The 19,167-nt window shown below is 44.3% G+C and overlaps 3 protein-coding genes across 4 annotated transcripts; 2 read left to right on the top strand and 1 right to left on the bottom strand.

The window, feature by feature from the left end:
* Positions 1-4,733: 4,733 nt before the first annotated feature.
* Positions 4,734-6,870, top strand: LOC143335648 (uncharacterized). Its single transcript, XM_076755214.1, has 2 exons — positions 4,734-5,043; positions 5,512-6,870. Exon 2 carries the CDS (start codon positions 5,532-5,534, stop codon positions 5,913-5,915), a length of 384 nt encoding a protein of 127 aa, XP_076611329.1. The 5' UTR covers positions 4,734-5,043; positions 5,512-5,531; the 3' UTR covers positions 5,916-6,870.
* A 957-nt stretch (positions 6,871-7,827) lies between these two features.
* Positions 7,828-14,929, top strand: wipf3 (WAS/WASL interacting protein family member 3). Of its 2 annotated transcripts, none has more exons than XM_076753725.1 (8): positions 7,828-8,070; positions 10,015-10,115; positions 10,856-10,991; positions 11,587-11,748; positions 11,858-12,577; positions 13,542-13,679; positions 13,887-13,988; positions 14,089-14,929. In XM_076753725.1, exons 2-8 carry the CDS (start codon positions 10,032-10,034, stop codon positions 14,127-14,129), a joined length of 1,383 nt encoding a protein of 460 aa, XP_076609840.1. In that variant the 5' UTR covers positions 7,828-8,070; positions 10,015-10,031; the 3' UTR covers positions 14,130-14,929. The 2 variants fall into 2 exon arrangements, with proteins under 2 accessions (XP_076609840.1, XP_076609839.1); XM_076753724.1 differs by having other exon boundaries at positions 13,884-13,988.
* Positions 14,930-14,946: 17 nt separating this feature from the next.
* On the bottom strand, positions 14,947-19,060 carry LOC143334809 (peptidyl-prolyl cis-trans isomerase FKBP14-like). The gene is made up of 4 exons (XM_076753722.1): positions 18,738-19,060; positions 17,160-17,311; positions 16,516-16,643; positions 14,947-16,201 (listed from the first exon to the last, which is right to left on the bottom strand). The coding sequence occupies exons 1-4, from the start codon at positions 18,929-18,931 to the stop codon at positions 16,043-16,045; spliced, it is 633 nt and encodes a 210-aa protein (XP_076609837.1). The 5' UTR covers positions 18,932-19,060; the 3' UTR covers positions 14,947-16,042.
* Between the last annotated feature and the right edge of the window lie 107 nt (positions 19,061-19,167).

The following is a 19,167-nucleotide window of genomic DNA, read 5'->3' as shown; positions in this document are numbered from 1 at the left end:
ATGGATAAAACTCACCTAAAGAGTGTTTCTGGTGGTTCTGTGTCACTGGCAACAAATAAAACCTCAATCTAACAGGACACAAAAATAAAGGCTAAACTGATGCAAAAACAGATGATCGAGAATTCAATTTGAATTTATCTGGTGGTCAGTGTGTGTGTGAGTGTGTGTGTGTGTGTGTGTGTGTGTGTGTGTGTGTGTGTGTGTGTGTGTGTGTGTGTGCATGGTAATATCCGCATGCTCCTCTGTTTGTCCGTCTGTTTTAAGAATAGCACTTAGGAGAAAGACACAAAAACACACAAAGGGAACCATCTTCTAACTGTTGGATTCCTTTCTGCATTCCTGTAGGTTTCATCTTTATTGTCTGTGCTGCTAATCACAGGTGAAGCTCAGGTGAGTTTCAGCTGCTTTACTCATAGTTTAATACGAAAACAATGCAATCCTCACATCAAGCACACAATGCCACATGCTGAAATTCCGTTCACAGGAACAGAACTCGGCCTGCTCCTCCCAAAACGCTCTGTAAGAGACCCCTGTTTGTGTTTGAGTTTGTCCAGTTTCCGACTCACATAACCGTCATTTGGGAACTGGGGCATACGCATTTGTTTACCTGTGAGGTAACCTGTGTTTAAAGGGCCCAGAAGGGTTCGTCTGACAGGACTAGTAAACCAGCCAGGAGCCTGTGTGTCGTTACTATCCTTAGATACAGTAGCTGCTTACTTCCTTTGAGAGGTTCAAGTTAGCTGACTCTACCAGTCCAACTGGCTGCCTTCCTGTTCTCTTTCCCATGGTTAGCACACCTTTGTTCAACCTGTTGTTCAGTACTGCCCGATGACAAATAGAGATTTTCAGGTTTATTGCTTGACAATGACTTACGGGACTCGTGTGCATGCCACACAGGACTGATGCGAGCGCAGTGCCGTCATCAGACTCAAAAACACCAGTGTAGTTTAAACAGTGCGCATCTGAGTCAATGTAAGTATTTAGGCATGGCTGAACGAGTCACTTTGTTGTGTTCAGTGCACATTTGTCTCAACCTATGACCTTACAAATAGCATGACAGGGCTTCTTTGAGTTGAACAAATGATTATTGACATCAGTTGCATGCTGATAATAATTGAATTCCAGTTACAAACAACAAATAAAGCAACTGTTTTACTTCATGTATTTGTGATAAATAAGAAAATGGTAATTAAAACCATCTAAAATGTGTTTTTCGTTTGGACAGCCCAAAAGTGTGACTGAATCCTGCAGTTCAGAGCAGATCGTCTGTATTTCAGAGGAGCAGAAAGTCCATTCTTGTGTTCTGTTGTGAGAAAAAATGGTTTCATGCAGCTGTGATGGATGAAAGCCAACTGTTTCCGAGACAGAAACAGATATAGGTGGAGGGTATTACCTTATGCAACGACCAGTCGCTGTTTAAATCTCTCTCTCTGTCACGTCACTTAGATTTCTACACACATTCTCCACATGCCCGTCTGTCTCAATGGGCAAACGCTCAGATTTCACCCAGGGAAAACCCTTCATGCTCGATGAGAGGTTGTGTTGTCGGGCTGGAGAGAGTGGTGTTTACAGTGCAGCTCTATCTGAAACATCTCCGCATGGATGTTTTCTTTATCTGGTTTGGTTGAAGTTAATGATCAGCTCTCAGTGAGACTGCCTGTGGTCAATGAAGAGGAAAGCTGATATGAGTGGGGAGATATGAGAGAGAGCAAAACTGAGAGGTGATATAAGAAGAGCCTGTGATTACTGTGATGCTGCTTAGATCAGAATAAAGTGTATCCGTGTGGGTTGTGGGTGAGAAGGAGAGCGTGAAGTGGATTATTTTCACTGTTTTGAAGGTTATTTCTCAGTTAAAAAAAATGGCAAAACGCCAAAGATTAAGAGATTCCACTTTCTTAAATGTCAAAATTAGTTTTGTTGAATTTAAAATAGAATATCTTTGGGTTTTATACTCTTGTCTGGAGTTTTTGCTGTGCAATTTTTTACTATTTTCAGATATTTTACAGGCCAATCAATGAATCTAGTAATCAGAAAAGACACAACAGATCAATTGGTAAAGAAAATAATCACCAGTTACAGCCATAGTACATCAACCTGTAGCCTCTGCATCATCTATGATGTTGATTTATCTGTTTATATACATGTGAGTATCCATTGCATTCCAGCTTACCTGTATGTGAGCGCAGGCAGGACAAAGCACAGTGAAGGACAGCACGGAGTGAGGAAATGACTCTGCAGAGTTTCGGCAGGGATGGGAGATGGGAGGTGAGGGAGTCCTCCAGGTATGCAGGCCGCCGACTGCTGAAGGAGAGAGAGCCAGACAGGACGCTCGTTTCTGTTGCCACAACAGCTTTCACTCTCACTTGGGAGGGAGACAAAGGGCATTCCTTGCTTCTTCCCTCCTCCCTCTCTCATTCCGTCTCTGTTTTGCTGCTCAGCCCAGACTGGGTCTTCCCTGTTGGCTCTGACCCACACAGAAACCATTTCTTTCATTCCAGGGCGCACCGAGAGAAACGGCTTTTCCGAGCACAACGTCACTTCTCGGAGATGTGATTTCCTCTACTGACAGGATCCAGTGACACTTCGAAACTTGGCTTTCACACAATAGATAGTTTAAGGTTAGAAGATCGGCCCATTTGTGATGCATTTTAACCCCACACTCATGTGAATAATGTGCAGTGTGTCCCAAGTCCTACATGAGACATGAGAATCAATTCAACAATGTTCTTATTTTTCAGGTTTGCACTACTGAGAGTTTAGAGATTGGCATGTTATGTGTTATATCGTGTTTTTAGTGGACACATTTCATTGAAGACAATAAAGGTGTTTGTTGTATTGCATACTTTTTTAATTTTACATTCACTTAAATACAAATTCAAACTCAAACTGTGAAATTACTGAACTGGCTACCACTTTCTAATGAGGCGCATTTTATTAACAGTTTAACATGAGCTGTAGCTAATACATCAGTTATAAGCCATCAAAAGAATGAATAACTTGCAGTGCTGTCAAATCAACCCTTTGGCTGTCGTACATCATCCTCCAGCATGACACACATTTTGTCTTCTTAGCCTTTTAGTTCATTGGGAAGACACCTCCAACAGACCATTTTGGAAAAGAGCTGCAGGGCATGTCGACCAAAATGTATTTACAAATAATTTGTAGTGGAAGAAGAATTCAGATCCTGGAGAGAGAGCAGCAATACAAGTTTAAAAGGACTCCTTCACTGTAAATGAATATCATGCATTACAAATGTAAAAGTTAAAGTATAATATTATGAGCAAAACTTCCTAAAATATCAAAATGAAAAGTCTCATTATATTAAATATTGTATTGATGTTAATGATTAATGATTGTTAACATTGATGCAAGTGGAACTATTTATGTTATAGGCTATTAGTTGCTATATTATATACTAATTCTAAGTATATTATAGGCTATAGCAATGTATCATATTTCATAAGGTCATCATGGAGTAAAAGTACATTCCCTCTGAGATGCAGTTAACATGTTCAGTGATGTGAAATGACTACTTAATTAAAGTACACGTCCTCAGATTGTATGTAAGTATTGTACTTGATTATTGGGTTCCTGTAATGACAAGTACTTGACTGTAGATACGACAGCTTAAAGACAGTGAGAAACACGTGATCCTTTATTACTGATGACTGCTTACTTTTTAAACTTCAAGTTTGTAAAAGGTAAAAGAAGGAAATTTCAGTTTTTTCTCAACCTGGCAACAAAAAAGTTAGTTTATAACTCATCTAATGTGTATTTGTCAGTTATTTCAGTTCAATTATTTGACAGCAGCTTCCTGTAAGCACGGTATAAAACCTGTTACACACTGGTTTCTAAGTATGACAGAGCTCATAATCACTGAGTCTTTCAGGAATGTCACCATCTATATGTCTCCATATTGGAGTTAAGTAACTCTGTGTATGCTGGGTTGCAGATGATGCAGAATGTGCTGGACCAGAGGCTCATCTGGCTCCTGGAAGGGTGACTATTCCGCTCATCTGTCATTGTGACAGACAGGCAGTCAGACAGACAGACAGACAGACAGACAGGCTTAAAAAACACATGAAATGTTAAAGAAACTGACACCAGAGGGTTTGAAAGCAGAAGCATCCGGAAGCACCCCAGCGGGTGAAACTGGCGCCAGGCCATACACACTGCTTCCCCTCACTTCATGTTAACTTACAGCAGCAACAATGGCACGTGTGGACCAGTAATGTTCTTCCAGGGAGACTCAGGGCTTCCCGCTGTCGCGCATCTCCTCTGAGAGCCCCAGCGCAGGGTCTCATTTCACGCCACGTCGCCTGACTGCACGCTGCTGAGCGCACCTGACGATGAGCACCGCTCCGAATAAACACCTAACTGCTTCATTCCACCCTGAATAAACACTTCACTACCCCATTATACTGCTTGGCATGACAATGTCTCCATCATTGCAGCCTAAACTAAAGGGAACACTGGGCTGTCTGGATTGGGTTGGGTCCGGCTCACACAATAGGCTCTTTTTTTAAAACCTGTCACTGAAGAGGAGCAGGCTCCCATGGGGCATGTTGCCACGCAACCACGCAAGCCCCACCCACCATCGCAGAGAATTCACCTGAGCGATGCTCACGTGACCCACCATGGCAGCTCGTCCAATCAGTTGTGAGGACAGGTGCTTCGGGGTAAGAGTTTCGGAGGCGGAAACCTGCTGGTTCAGTGGACGACAGCCGCTCCTTATAAATGTGTCAATTCATCTGTACCTTTCTCGAGAATTGAAGAAGGAGAGTGGAGATATTTGACGGGAGCAACAGAGGGAAAAGTGAGCTTTTTGGAGACGGGAGAGGTGAGGAGGCAGGACACCTGGCTCGTGCGTAAAATGGACTCTGCCGTGACCCGTTGAAGCGCTGCTGTCACAGTTGTGGTCAACCACTGAAGAAGAGGGCAGAAACACTGTCCTGTGGATTTCTGTCTCAGCACAGTCGTGACATTTCCACTTTCTGCTGCTTCGGGGGGTTTCAAGCGTCCACGCCACCTGTTGTAGCTCAGGTGAGTGTTCACGAGAGCTGCTATGGGCCATTGTTCACCTGTGAATCACAGCTGGGGTTTGCTCCTCTTTTCTCACGACTCATTCAACCAGTTTTACTGTAACACAGTGTTCATGGTTCCACTGGTTTAGTTGGTAAGAAGTTGCCTCAGAGAGGTTACATTTAATCTTACGCCTTCAAATTTAAAGACGAGCATGATGAACATTAAGACAATGATGCTTGAGAGGAAAAGATGATAAAACCAAAGATATGAGCAGGTTTTAAAGGAATCATTTGATGTTTTTTTTTTTTTTTTTTTAAATAAATCACAGAGCAGGAGATTGAAGTACATCAGGAAGCAGCTTGGGGTTTGTAGACAGGTGATATAGTGAACTGACAGATGTCATTACATAACTTGAAATAATACTGATGCAGAGGAGAAGAACTCAGCTGCAGCTGGATTACTGATGGCATCTCTTCTTTGTTCCAGCTCCCTTCCTCCAGGCAAAGATGACAACAGAGAGAACCAAATGGTGGAAGGCCTTCCTGCCCAAGTGGAAGAGCGGAGGTCCCAAGGACACCGCTTCACCCCAAACCTTTGACCCGGAGTTTGACCCTTTTGCACAACGGTCCGAGAAGCAAATAGAGTCCCCCGGCGCAGCCTCAAAGACCACCGGCGACCAGAGAGAGTCAACCAAAGACTCCAGCCTCCTCAGCGATGACACCTACGACGACACCCACCTGGAGTCCGTCTTCAACGAGCAGACGTGCCGCAGGAACATGAAGGTGTCACGTTCAGGTCGATTCAAGGAGAAGAGGAGGATACGCTCGAGCCTCCCCATACAGGAGAAAGAGACAGAGAATGGGCCAGTGGGGAAAGAGGACGTACGGTGACGGTGAGGAGGCGGAGGTGGTCAAAGACTGCTTTACCGAGATGCTTGAAGGAAAGGACAAGGATTTTAGCACATGAAGACGCTTCAAATTCCCTTGAGCCATACCAAGAGGTCTGCTGTATGTTGGTTATGATGGTGATGATGAAGATGACGAGGAGCCTTCAACTTGTAGGCCAGTACTGCAAGAATAATGTTATGTGGCACATGAAATATTAGAAATTTGGACTTATTTGTTGGTGGACTTGTGCCAGAGGACCACAATGATAAATGACTTGAGAATGTATTATGTTTGGTCTTCATGATGTTTATTGAACCATACTGCCAACAATATCCCATAATCAAAGCCCAAAAGAAGAGATATAGTTCTAATGCAATAAGAGCCCAACGTGTGATTAATGTCCTGCAGCGTCGTCATTGGACAACTCCTAAGATGACCTGCACCCTTTAAAGAAAGCCCAATCTTCAAATGCCATTTTCTGTCAATACTCCAGGTAAAGTGTGATATGCTCCAGGAAAATGTTGTTCATAAGATGTTTACGGTGTTTCTGTCCTAAGAAGAATATATGTTTGATAATGAAGGATATGTATAACGCTCCTTTTACAAATGCTTTTGTAAGAAACGTTGATTCTAAAGGGTTAGAAGGATATTTATGAAGGTGTAAAATGATTTTGTAATTATGTGTGAAAAGAAAATCAGTTAATGGATGAAATTAAGGAATGCTTGTGAGCAGCTTGTAGACAGATGCACAACACTTGCCAGCAAAATGCTTAAAATACTTTGAATGAAGGATGAAATCCAGCCGTAGTGAGTTCAAAACAAAGCTGATGATGAAGTAAGAAGCTAATGTTACACGCAACTGAATGCGGCTCAGGAAGAATGATCCAGCCACTGGTGTAGTTTGCTGTATTTTGGACCAGCTGTGAATACGTAAATGAAGGCTAAAAATATGAGAAATAAATCTGGTAACTGCTGCAAGCAAACTGTGTGTGTGTGTGTGTGTGTGTGTGTGTGTGTGTGTGTGTGTGTGTGCGCGTGCGCTTCATTACCCTGTTCAATCACAATGTAATGGCTTGAACTTGAACTGTGCAAGTATACGTCAGAGAGTCACTAAGGCGTGCTCAAAAGAAAAACAAACAAACATTTTAAAAGTTCATAGATGACAAAAAAAAAAGTCATATAAAAACACGTGCGCTTCAAAACCACATAAACTAAATGTGCGAAAGATGTTTAGAGGAGTTGTAGGAGTCCCCTTTGCAGCCATGCTGGACCCTGATCATCACTGGACCATTATGTGAATATCTCATTGTGTGAAAAGGGCAATTACAAGGAATTAGTGGTGTTTATTTATAGTGTGTGAGTGTGTGTGAAACGCAGGGCTGAATTACATTGTTCTGTCAGGTACAGGGAGGAGCACGCCTGTGTCACTGCATTCCTTTGTCACTGTCAAGATTTGAGGTGTGTGTGGACGTGTGTATGTGTGTGTGTGGACGTGTATTACTAGTGTTATGGGGACATAAGCTAAACAATCACATTGGGATTTTCAGATGTGATGCACTAACCCCATCTTATTATCTCACATCAGCTCGTTATTAGACACACACCTGAGTACGGGTGACTTGTAATGTCCTATTTTTGACACAAGGGGGCACGGGAGAGTCACTGTCCAAACCAGTTCTCATGCATACATAATATTTAATTTATTTCACAGGTGTAATTCAAGGTGTGGGAAAGTTTCTTGGCAGCTGCATCACGAATCGAGGCGATGACACCGAGCCAAGTGTCCTGCCTCTCTGCGTCTCCATTGGTCGCGGTGTTGAGCGCGGGGCGGTGAGGTGTGGCCTGACGCTGTTCGCCTCCTGCAGCGCGCTCGCGGGGGAATAAACCCACTCATAAAGAGACCTTTGTACGAGTGTGCGATCGCTTTCAGCGTCTGTTAGGTGGACACAAATGTGAACTCAGAGTAAAACTTTCCGGAGCCTTTTGTGAGAGCGTTTTCAGGAGCCCAAACGTCAGATAAGTGGTGTCCTCGTTTGACTAAAAATAACTTGGAAACTTTGTCACTGGCTCGCCATGAGGAGCGCACTGTGAGGCCAGTTTGCTGCGCTGCACCACACTGGAGCTCTGCAAACAGGTGGATTTCGGATATTTGGTGAAGGTAAGACAGCTGGGCTCATTCACTGCGACAGGAGGTTATTCTTATTGCTGCAAGACCGCGTGATGAAATGAGTAAAATAATAATAATAATAAAAATAAATAAACAAATAATAGAGTGTCTCAGGTAGTGGGTTTCACTCGGAGATTCGTTTTTACAAAAGTTACAGATAAATATTGTGAGTGTTTTTGTCCAAGTTTAACAAAGAAAAATTGTGTTGCTTCCTCATGGTTGGAGGTCCACAGACCCACTGCTGCATGTGTAAAATAATAATGATAATAATAATAATAATAATAATAATAATAATAATAATAAATAGCAAAATGAACCTATTTTGCTTTAGGTATTTTGTTCTTTGCTACAAAGAACTACCTTGCTCATTTGTTGAAGGTGATAAAATACAGAAATGAGCATAAAGTACTGTTATTGCACCCAAGAAGGACATACTTTACATTACCCTACATACCACGTTATATGGGATATGCATGAATGAAGTCGACATCTATTTACCAAAAACAGACAGACAACTTGTTTCAGACTGACAGACAAGTTGGGGTCAATTAGCTCCCTGTTAGACGTCTCACCAACAAACTTGGTATAAATCTCCACCAACAGAAATGATTTATCTGGGATTTGGGAGGGGACATGCAGTGTAAAAAGTACTGTCAGCACCAATCATAGGTATAGAGCGCGTGATTCACAGCTGAGGACAGAACATTGTAGTCCCACCCTCTCTATCGATAATAGTTTCAACACTATGTCATATCCTCAAGTCAGTTAGGTCAGCCTCTGCTGGGGCTCCCTGCTCTCAGGCTTTTTGCATGTCTTCCACATATAAAGTGCAGAAAGTGCTTGTTATGGCTGCAGCAGCTGCCACTTCCAGCTGCTTGTGTGCGTCTCATCAGGTGGTCTTTGCTTCAGGAAGAATGAGACATTCTACAGGTCAAAGAAAAACAACTGCGGTGAGAGGTGCACTTCCACTTCGTGTTTCCCACCTGTTCTTCTAAAGCTCGGCCGACCCGTGTCCAGCTTTGCCCCCTTTAAAGACCTCCGCCAGCAGTGTCACAGAGGCTGCTTGACACAGATATGAAGATAGAAATAGCAACGCAGGACAGTCTGCCAGTTGCACAGACGGGAGGCATGAACACACACACACATAGACAAAAACAAGAGGGACAGCTACGTCGAGCTTCAACAAAAACGGCCTCTGTTCAGTGTTTTATTAAATTGCTCAGGAGGAACATGCGCAAATTCCACAGAGAACTGAATGTGCAGAAAGTGTTTTCAGTCTCACAGCCATGGAGGACAGCTCGTCAAGAATTCATGATGTCAAGAAGTTTGGGTGGAGGTCTTATTGGCTGTCGCTGTGGATCATTTACTGACTGAGTTGCTCACGACATGTGGAGACTGACACACGGCGACATGATCCTGCACATGAGCTGTTCCTGGAAAGACGCTGTTATTACTGAACCAATTGCTCTTGATGATAGAACCACAAGACATCCTGTGTCTACATGTGCAGTATAAAAGAATAATGTGTGCGCATGCTGTAGCACTTTCCTGTGGAGTTTCCCCCATGTGTTTTCCATTCACTTGCTGCAGTGAAGACCTTCGGTCAGTGAGTGACTGAAGGGTAGGGGTCCATTACTTTTCACACAACACGCTCCATTGTTCCTCTCCCAAGTCCTGCCATAGGGCATTGTGGGAAGAAGAGGAGGACAGGGGTGGTGGCGGTAGTGGTGGGGGTCGGTGTGTCAGAATTCTCTGGAGAGGATGCTGTTTCCTGTTTTGAGCTGTACGGTGGTGAAAGCTCTTCCTGTTCAGGGAAGAGGGTGGGAGGTCATCGGACGTGCCCCTTAACACAGTAGCAGCTTCTGCCATGCAGACAAATACAAACCTAGAAGGCTGCAGTACATGAAAGGATGGCGACTGTGTTTGTTTCTGCAGGTATCTGTGGCCTCAGCATGCCAGTCCCCCCACCTCCCCCTCCACCTCCCCTGGCTCCTCCTCCACCACCACCACCACCACCCAGTGCTGCCCTGCCACAGGTAAGACTGTGTCACCCTAACTCTCTCTCTCTCTCTCTCATGCAATTGTAAACACTCATTCGTGTCCTTCTCACTGACCATCAACCATCACCTGGAGGTTATTTGCATTATTGATTGAGGTAGTACACACACACACACACACACACACACACACACACACACAGTGGGGCAGACAGCAGACTCTCAGTAGCAGAAGAGTGTTATGTTTCCACAGCAGACGCACAATGTCCTCATGCTAGATGAGTTGCAGACAAGGCCACACTGCAGGGACACAACTTAGTGGCTTCAGGACACATCAGTGAACTGAAGTCACAGTGCTTCTCAATGTGGACACAAGAGAACAATAAGCTCTCTATGAAGCTATCAAAAATGCCCCCCTCCCCACTGTATGTCTTCTTCTCCCCTCTCATTTAATGTCTTCCTCTTCCTCCTCACTTAATCCTTTGCTGAATGGCGCCTTCTTGCATCTGTTTTTCAGAGCTGAGGTGAAGTTGAGTAGATGATTTTTTAAAAATTAAATGTAAGAAAATTGTACAAATTTGCTTTGACCATCAGTTTACAGACATATAAAAGAGACAAGCAGCAAATGGAGCCTGCAGATCTTTTTATTATTATTTAGAAATGCCATATCAGTTGATAATTAACTGATTAACAAAATAGTCTGTTAGTTGACTTGTTAATGCACTACTGCTCACACATAGAATGGTTACATGAAGGCTTGTTTTTCCTCTGTGTGACAGTGTCCGGCAGAGCCTCCAAAGCTGCAGTCTGGAGGAGGCGGAGGTGGAAGGAATGCCCTGTTGGCCGATATCCAGAAAGGAGCCAGGCTCAAGAAAGTCGTGCAGGTCAACGACCGCAGCGCCCCTGCCATCGATAGTAAGAGCAACATCCTTACCATGCTGCCAGTATGCACACAGACATAGTCAGTCTGCATTAAGACGGTAGACACACACATACACACCAAGTGCACACTTCAGGAAGGAATGCTGTATAGCAGATAAGAATGCAGGCAGAATAGGAAGCTACTATACACAGTGACAAAAAACAAGGCATACGTTGAGTCAGCTCAATAATCTCTAGACAGATGAGAACATGTGAGAAGAGAGCTTAACTCACATGAAGCCACTTGCCAGTAAATAGTGCTGTAGTTTACAGGAGTGTTGTCAGTTACATGTATGGAGAAAGGCCCGTAGAAACAGACCGCTCTGTTGGGTGGAAAGGTGTGTAGTTGGCCCTCGGGGACATTGTGATTTGGGTGGTGCAAAAGTGCTCAGGTTCCTGTCTGAACTATTGCTGTCAGCTTCTTCATGTTGTCAGAATTAAGAACAAAGTTCCCACGATTGTAAGACCTGCTGAACACGTAAAAGACTAACACAATAATCTTATGTATGAGTGAACTGAGTGAGTGGCTGCTTTTGATGAAGTGGAGACTGATGTGGCCGTCGTTAATCATCTGTAACGTGTTCCACAGAGCCCAAGGCCAGCATTGGGGACGCGTCCAGCAGTGTCGGTGCTTCTCAGGGCTCATCAGGAGGGGCAGCACCCATGGGACCCCCGTTGGGTGGGCTCTTTGCTGGAGGCTTCCCGACTCTCAGGCCTGCAGGACAAAGAGACTTAGCAGGCAAGACCCCAGGTTGGTACAAAATGTCCTGCTCTTAATAAATCTATGAATTTGGCTGTCTTTTCTGAACCGTTTGGCCATCAAAATGACTCCTCTGTGTGTGTGTGTGTGTGTGTTAAAGTGTCGCGGTCAAGCTCCTCAGCCTCCCTGAAGCCCCTCTGGAACCCCCCAACGCCATCAGACACGAGCAGCGTCCCTGAGCCTCAGAGGACGGTGGAGCTCCGAGGCTCCGTCCATCGTCCACTCGCTCCCTCGTCCTCTGCTCCTCCCTCGCCCTCTCACAGCGGCAAGCACCCGCCTCCTTTCCCCACTTCCTCTCCCCCTCCACCCCCGCCCGCCCCTCCTTCTGCTCTTCCCCCACCTCCCCCACCCCAAGCCTTCCAGGACCGGCTGGCCAACAAGCCTCCACCTCTCCCCTCCTGCCCTCCCCCTCCGCCTCCATCCCAGGCCGCCAAACCCACCTGGCTCCCCATCCAGCACTCCCATCACACTGCCATCTCCCAGCCCTCAACTCCTCCGCTTCCGCCTCCGCCTCCTCCTCCACCACCTGTCCAATCTTCCGCCTCTCTTCCAGGGGACCGCTCCTCAGGGTGCTTCTACCCTCCGCCCCCCTCGCCAGTCCACTCTGAACCATCTAGGTTCCCCATCCTGCGCGACAGCCCACTGGGACCTCCTCCTCCACCACCTCTCCCAGCTTCTTTTACCCCCAGCTGCCCGTCCACCCTCCCACCTCCACCACCCAAGCTTGCCCCAGTGGCCTCCCCAGCCATGCGCTCCCTGCCTCCCTCGTACCCCTGCAACGCTCCCACCCGACGGCCGCCTGCGGTGCCCAGAAGTGCAGGTAGGTGAACACCAACATGAGGAGTTGTCTTTTTTCTTACCACTGACACTGAACTGGTGCAAAGCGGATGAAAAAAGGAACTGACTGATTTTTTTGTAGGAGGCATTGTTTATTTGAGGTTTTTCCACTCATGTTCAAACACAAAGTAAAGCCATAAGCCAGTAAGATGGAGCCAAACTAAATAACTGATGATGTAAAAAGGCACAAGAGAATGTATCAGATGTACAAGAGAAAGATGTTTTCATCTCATTCACAAGTTACAAGAAACCACCATAAAACAGTAATTCCCAATCTTAGGTTTTTTAAGAATCCTTCAAGGGTATTGCAAGTAAAATCTGAAGAGTTGCAAGATGATTTTCAGGACAGGAGCAGAGACTTGGTGCTGTTACACAACATTAGATTACTTTTTTCCTGACTTTTATCTAATCTTTTCTCTGTTTTTGTGAAGTATTGTTTCATTTCTGTACACGTTCAAGAAAGACCTGAAATAATCTGTGCAATCATATATGTGTGTAACTGGCATGCTTAGTTTATGACATGGTATAATCACTGTGTATTTTGTCTTTTGTGATTAATTATTGGCACGTTAATGCAGAAAGTGATAGATAAATACAGAACATATGTGTCTAATGTTGTTTGGAATCTGCATGCAAGTGTGTGCATTGCTCAATGTAACCATATGTTTTATAACATAGGATTCAGGTTTATGGGGAAAAACACCAGTGGAAATATTTCTAGTAATTGTTAGTTGTGTGTTTTTTCTCTGTTTAAAACTTCCAACCAAGTACAGGTTGTGAACTGTGGCAGCTGTTGCAGCCTGTCATTACAGCCAGCAGAACGTGTGTTTTGTCTAAAAACATGTGAATATGGCCTCGCTGTCTCATCATGAAAGAACGTACAGGATTTAGACCACCGCTGTCCAACAGACCTCTGACTCCTTTGCTCTTGTCACCCATGGTAACAGGTGTGGGTCGGCTTGCTCCTCCTCCGGCTCCCCCGGCACGGTCCCCCTCTACCGAACTGTCCAGCCGCATTCCTCCTCCTCCACCGCCACCTCCCCTGCCTCCATCGAGCCTCAGGAATGGACACCTGCACAGCCTGGGTGAGCCTATGAAATAAGAGCAGTGGTGCAATACATTTTGTTTTCATTACATTTCATTCATCTCATTTATTATTAGTTCTTATGTCGTGTTTGCAGAGGCACATTTGGGCCTATGATCAAGGCCAAACTTGAATAACCTTGTATGTGAAAATGAGAACAAAAGTGCTGCCTTTAATTTCATCACTACTGTCCATCTACAACTAGCAGATGACTTTGAATCCAAGTTCCAGTTCCACCCTGTAGAAGACTTACCCCCTCCCGATGAATTCAAGCCCTTCCCTCGGATATACCCTAGCAAAGAAAACAGAGGTAGCGGCAACAGTCCACTCATTATGTCTCAACTTCACCCTCTGCTTCAGTGTCATCTACAGAGTTGTCTTTATCTTCCTCTTTCCTTTGTCCTTTGTAGTGAACCCCAAACCACCTGGGATGAGGACACACCTCAGATGAGTCAAGGCCTCGCCCTGTACTTCACCCCCCCCTCACACATATCAGGCAGTTAGACTCAAGCCTCCTCCTCCTCTTCCTCCTCATGACAATAACAGAACTGCCATGGACTCATTTGGTTGGAGGCTCTGTGTGTGTGTTGTTTGTGTTTAGTGTGTGCATGCAAGTGTCAAACAGGGTGCCGCCTCATACAGACTGTGACCTCTGACCTTCTCCAGTGTGGAATGTTTTGAATGTGTGTGAGGAGGAGGGCTCTCCCTACTCATGCTCATATACACACATACAGTCCAGGGACAGTGTCTTCCAGTAGCTATGTTGAACATGACTCTTGACACAGTGCGTAAGCATTTCAGTATCTACATACAGAGTATTTTGATTTCATCTCTGGGACTTTTGTCAAGATGTCACAGTCTGTCCATTTACACAGAAGTCTGCATTCAGCCCAGACACAAGATGGTAAAGCTCCTTTGAAGACAGATTTATGCAAACTGGAGGGAAGCTCCTTAAGTGCTTGAACTACAGGATGTGCTAACCTGGGCGTCATAAATCATTGTACATATAGTGGTGCTCTTCTGTTTATGTAATTACTTTTATACGTAACAGATGAATCCATGAAAGTGTAGAAGAAAATACACTCGTTAGCATTACGGGACTGCATCTGTTTGAAGTTACACTGTTATGAATAGATAATGAATGAGATATACTGTTTCCTCTCTCCCTGTGTATTCACAAATACTATCACCTGTGAAGACAGTGCCACCTGCTGGTTCAATATGTAAAGTCATACAAGGCGTGACAACCAAATAAACCAGAGTACTTTGTTTAAAATGCTGTCATTTTATTCATCACACTGCTTGTAAAATAGAAGTGAGCTTTAAAATAATCTGCCCTCAACAAAGCATTTGCTTTTTGACTTTAGTCTGGATGTGTCTGTGGAAAAAGAAGTCAAGCCCAAAGCTACAGAAACAGGACCGTCAAGATTCTAGTGGCAACATTTCATGTGAGCAATATCTCAAAACAGCCTCCAGCGCATTGTGAAAATCTCATCAAGAACGTACGAACAACACGTCCATTCAGCACTGATGCTGCAGTGTGTGCATGTGCAATGTAGCTTTTTCACCGATAGTTTGACTTGTCAGACACAGGTGTCTCTAATAGCACTGACGATGGCCGGATTCCATTTAGGTGTACCAGTATTGAGCAGCAGGAGCACTTAAATGGAGCTTTTATGTTATGAGCTACACCTGCTTGACCTCGTAAAGTTCACATTTACATGACTAAACGCATTCGAATCAGTGTGTAAAGACTTAAGTGATGTTTTGGTTTCCAGTTTTGGACACACCTGTACAGCAAAAAGCTAATCGTGATTGCTCTCATAAGTGGACTGATTGGTTTACCACACAGGAAAAAAGCAAAGTACTCTCTTTCTATGCAAATGAACCTGTCTTCTGTGAAAGAAACAAGGGGGATTTCACAGCCAAATTTAGTAACATATCTTCATTACAGGCATTTGCTCCTTTTCATATTCTGCAAACAAATGAAAAAGCAGTCTTTAGAATGTATATGAACGATGAAGAGAAACCTTTTCACACTACATTTGTTGAATGTAAATGCGCCATAAGAGGTTTTCTAGGTTCCTGTGGAAACAACAAACAAACAAACAAACAAAGCAAATACCTCCTAAAGCAAAACATCACTGAAATAATCTGATTAAAAAACCTGTTGGCTCAAATCGCACCCCTCAATCTTCACACAGGAGGAGTTTACATGACACACACACTACACAAAAACAATACTTCTATAAAACTGAAATACTTTGTGGTAGCCTGAGAGAGTGTTTGCAATAAACTCCAAAGCACCAACGTATCTCCATTGTGAATTTATAGAAAGAGTGGAAGACGGCACAGAAAGAGACTTTAAAGTTCATCGTGTTTGTAAGTAAACTCTCTGGAAGATATGAAGCCGTCTTTGTTCTCGTCCTCTCTGGCAAAGATGTCCTCCACCATGTTCTCGTGCAGAGTGTCATTGGGAGGGTAGCCATGGCGCTCAAACTCTTTCCTCAGGTATTCTTTCACCTGGTGGATGGGGGGAGAGGGAGGCATAATGAGTGAGACCAACCTCATCTGTCTAAATTAATGATGTCTTAAATCAAATGCTGTTATGTGGCCAGTGGCATGCACACTGTGATCAACTTCAACATCAAAAATAAAACAAAATTCCACTAAACAGAGGATCTTCCTGTGTCCAACATAAAATCTTTTTGCAGGCCTTTAAATTCAGTCGCACGAATACAGAATTATTCACCCAGAGCAAAGGTTGGCTAATTCATCTATTGCAAGTAAAAATGATTTCCCGAGGAAAACATTAGAAAAACAATCCCTGTCTTCACCTCATGCTTGGAAAGCTTCCAGTCGTCGTTGAGGTCCATCTCCTGGAAGGACTCATGCGATCTCGGTCCATTTCTGATCTCAAGCACTTCAATGATGAAGGTCAGTGTGCTCTCAGGTGGGATCTTACCTGACAATGGACAACACCACAGGAAGAGAAGTTAGACTTAGACTGGCTATCACCTGAGGTTTCTGTAAGGACGCCCCAAATTGAAGAAAATAATTGGTTTGGTTAGTCCTGCAGAAACGATACCCCTGGTGAGTTAATGCAGCGACACGTGTTAGACGGAAGTTAAATGAGTTGTAAAACATGTAGGTATTAATGACAAGCAATTCAGGTTGCTAGGCACAGAACAGAGAGGTGTTATTGGTTAGGGTGGTGTGTGCTTACCAGGACAAAGCATAGTATTGTTCACATGCTCCATGTAGAGAAAAAGTGGACTAATACTGCTGAATGAAACCTTCATTCAGTGGAGTCCTAGAAAGCCTTTCGAAACAAGACAGACAAGTATAATACACACACATGCATACTATACATAATAATATCACACATTTTGTAAAGCCTCAAGGAGCTCTAAGAAGACATGTGTCTTTACAGCAGTATGCGGTGGAGCTTGCTTGCATATGGACACATACAATACTGTACCTCTCCCTTCCTTCCCATAGGCCAGGGCTGGTGGTATGACTAGTTTCCTCTTCTCTCCAGAACACATGTCCTGCAGGCCTTTATCCCAGCCTTGGATCACTTCTCTGATGCCCAGTGTAAACCACACCGCATTCTTGTCACCTTCAGTTCGGCTGGTGGACAGACACAGAGCAGAGAGTTACAGGTGTGACAAAGGAGCTGCAATCTCCCATCTCTTCAGGACCCTGAGGCGTGCAGAAAAGATTGTGGCTGATCCCTCTCACCCCGGACACAAACTCTTTGAGCCACTCCCCTCTGGCAGGAGGCTGCGGTCCATCAGGACCAAAACCTCACGCCACAAGAACAGTTTTTTCCCGTCTGCTGTCAGCCTTACCAACAAGGCCCGGAACCCCCCCTGACACTCTTCACATTCCACCTCGGACTCATTCTGTCACATTGACTGATATAAATATAACTCTATGCATTACATTAACGCTCAACTTGGACTTCTTTCTGAAAAACAGTACTGTGTTTCCGGTAAATAGCAACAACAAAAACGGACTTGTGTATATATATTTAAATTGTTATATTTTATGCTCTTATTTTAGAAGATGTGTCATATTTTAGTAGATGTGTCATGCACCAATTTCACCAGAAAAAATTCCTCGTATGTGTAAAAGCGTACTTGGCAATAAAGCTTTTTCTGATTCTGATTCTGATTCTGATTCTGAAGGAAGGACTGTGACAGGGCCTGGCAGACCCCCTTCAGAGTCTATAATAGGTAATAATAGTAGAGATTGGAGTCTGGCTGTAACTTTAAGATAAGATAGACTTTACACTGTGCTATTAAAACAATATGTAATTGCTGTTTTTAATGACTTTTATATTTTGCAGTGTGCAAGGTGTGCAGGAGTCTACTTGTATCACTGCAGCAAGGTGATAAGATACACCACTGGAGGTCAGCAAAGATAAGATTTTACTATCTAGAAAAAAAAAACATGGAAGATTTGGTAGCAAACAGCGTCAACGGGACTGTCAACAGCTCTCATAGGGACTATTTCTTCAGTTTTTGTTCTGATGTTACTTTTGAGATTTTCTTGTCTTTTTTCCATTAAACATTTTCCATGTTAAAGTTTACTTTTTCGGTTTCAGTTCCTTGAACACTACAGACAAACCCCCATTCACCTCCACTGTAACAGGCTTTTGGCAGAGATGGATGTCTACACGTCAGGACATGAGCCAAAAGCTCTCCACAGAGTTATACAAGAGGGAACTTGTTATTTTTGTAGTTCAGGTGAACGGTCCCTTTAAAATGTTTCATCACGTGACCTTGTTCGACGGAGGCGTCACCAAGGAGATTTAACACGCGCGCTTGTACACATGAACCGCCGGCCAACAGAAAGTCATTATTTAGCCCATGTTTTACAATGAAAAGTGAACAAGTTGCGTATCAAACTAAGAGTGTAAGCAGAAATGGACGACATCCTCTGTTGTTTACTGGAACCAGCAGGAGAAAAGGAGAACGTGTTAGCCGCTTTTGCTCCTCATGACTTAAAACTCACGCGCATAAGCAGACTGTTGTGCCATCGTGAAACATACCTGGAGTGAAACATGGTCCCATTTTCGAAGTACCCCTCATGATGCACCAGCAGAATGTCTCCGTACTTTGACTTTCGATGACAGAGGAAAGGTCTGTACAGAACATCTACCTTCACCTCGGCTTCGGGCAGCTTTCCCCCGCTAACGGACACCAGCAGGGCGGAGCAGAGCCAGCTCAGCACGGTCAGCAGCATGCTGCCACACTCGGCCTCCCGCAAGAAGCAGCAGGATGAACGGACAACTCAAAGCTTTGAACAAATGTTGGAGAAAAGGCAGCGACGCGAGCAGTTGCTCCCCTACGTGGCACTTTCATCATACGTGTTGTTGCAGGAAGCCTTCCTCTGATTGGTTGCTTTTTGCTCATAAACCCCGCCCACAGATGCTGCCTCTCGCGGCTCCCCTTTGGCATCAACTGCACGAGGGCCCCGTG

Source organism: Chaetodon auriga, chromosome 17 (genome assembly GCF_051107435.1).
Source record: "Chaetodon auriga isolate fChaAug3 chromosome 17, fChaAug3.hap1, whole genome shotgun sequence".
NCBI classification, from domain to species: domain Eukaryota; kingdom Metazoa; phylum Chordata; class Actinopteri; order Chaetodontiformes; family Chaetodontidae; genus Chaetodon; species Chaetodon auriga.
This window is presented reverse-complemented; position numbering and strand designations above follow the sequence as displayed.

Coding starts and splice junctions, on each gene's coding strand:
- LOC143335648 (XM_076755214.1), top strand. CDS start 5,532: ATGACAACAGAGAGAACCAAATGGTGGAAGGCCTTCCTGCCCAAGTGG.
- wipf3 (XM_076753724.1), top strand. CDS start 10,032: ATGCCAGTCCCCCCACCTCCCCCTCCACCTCCCCTGGCTCCTCCTCCA. Junction 10,116..10,855: donor CCAGTGCTGCCCTGCCACAG/GTAAGACTGTGT, acceptor TCTGTGTGACAG/TGTCCGGCAGAGCCTCCAAA. Junction 11,749..11,857: donor CTTAGCAGGCAAGACCCCAG/GTTGGTACAAAA, acceptor TGTGTGTTAAAG/TGTCGCGGTCAAGCTCCTCA.
- LOC143334809 (XM_076753722.1), bottom strand. CDS start 18,931: ATGCTGCTGACCGTGCTGAGCTGGCTCTGCTCCGCCCTGCTGGTGTCC. Junction 17,312..18,737: donor GGGACCATGTTTCACTCCAG/GTATGTTTCACG, acceptor TCTGTCCACCAG/CCGAACTGAAGGTGACAAGA. Junction 16,644..17,159: donor CTATGGGAAGGAAGGGAGAG/GTACAGTATTGT, acceptor GTCCATTGTCAG/GTAAGATCCCACCTGAGAGC.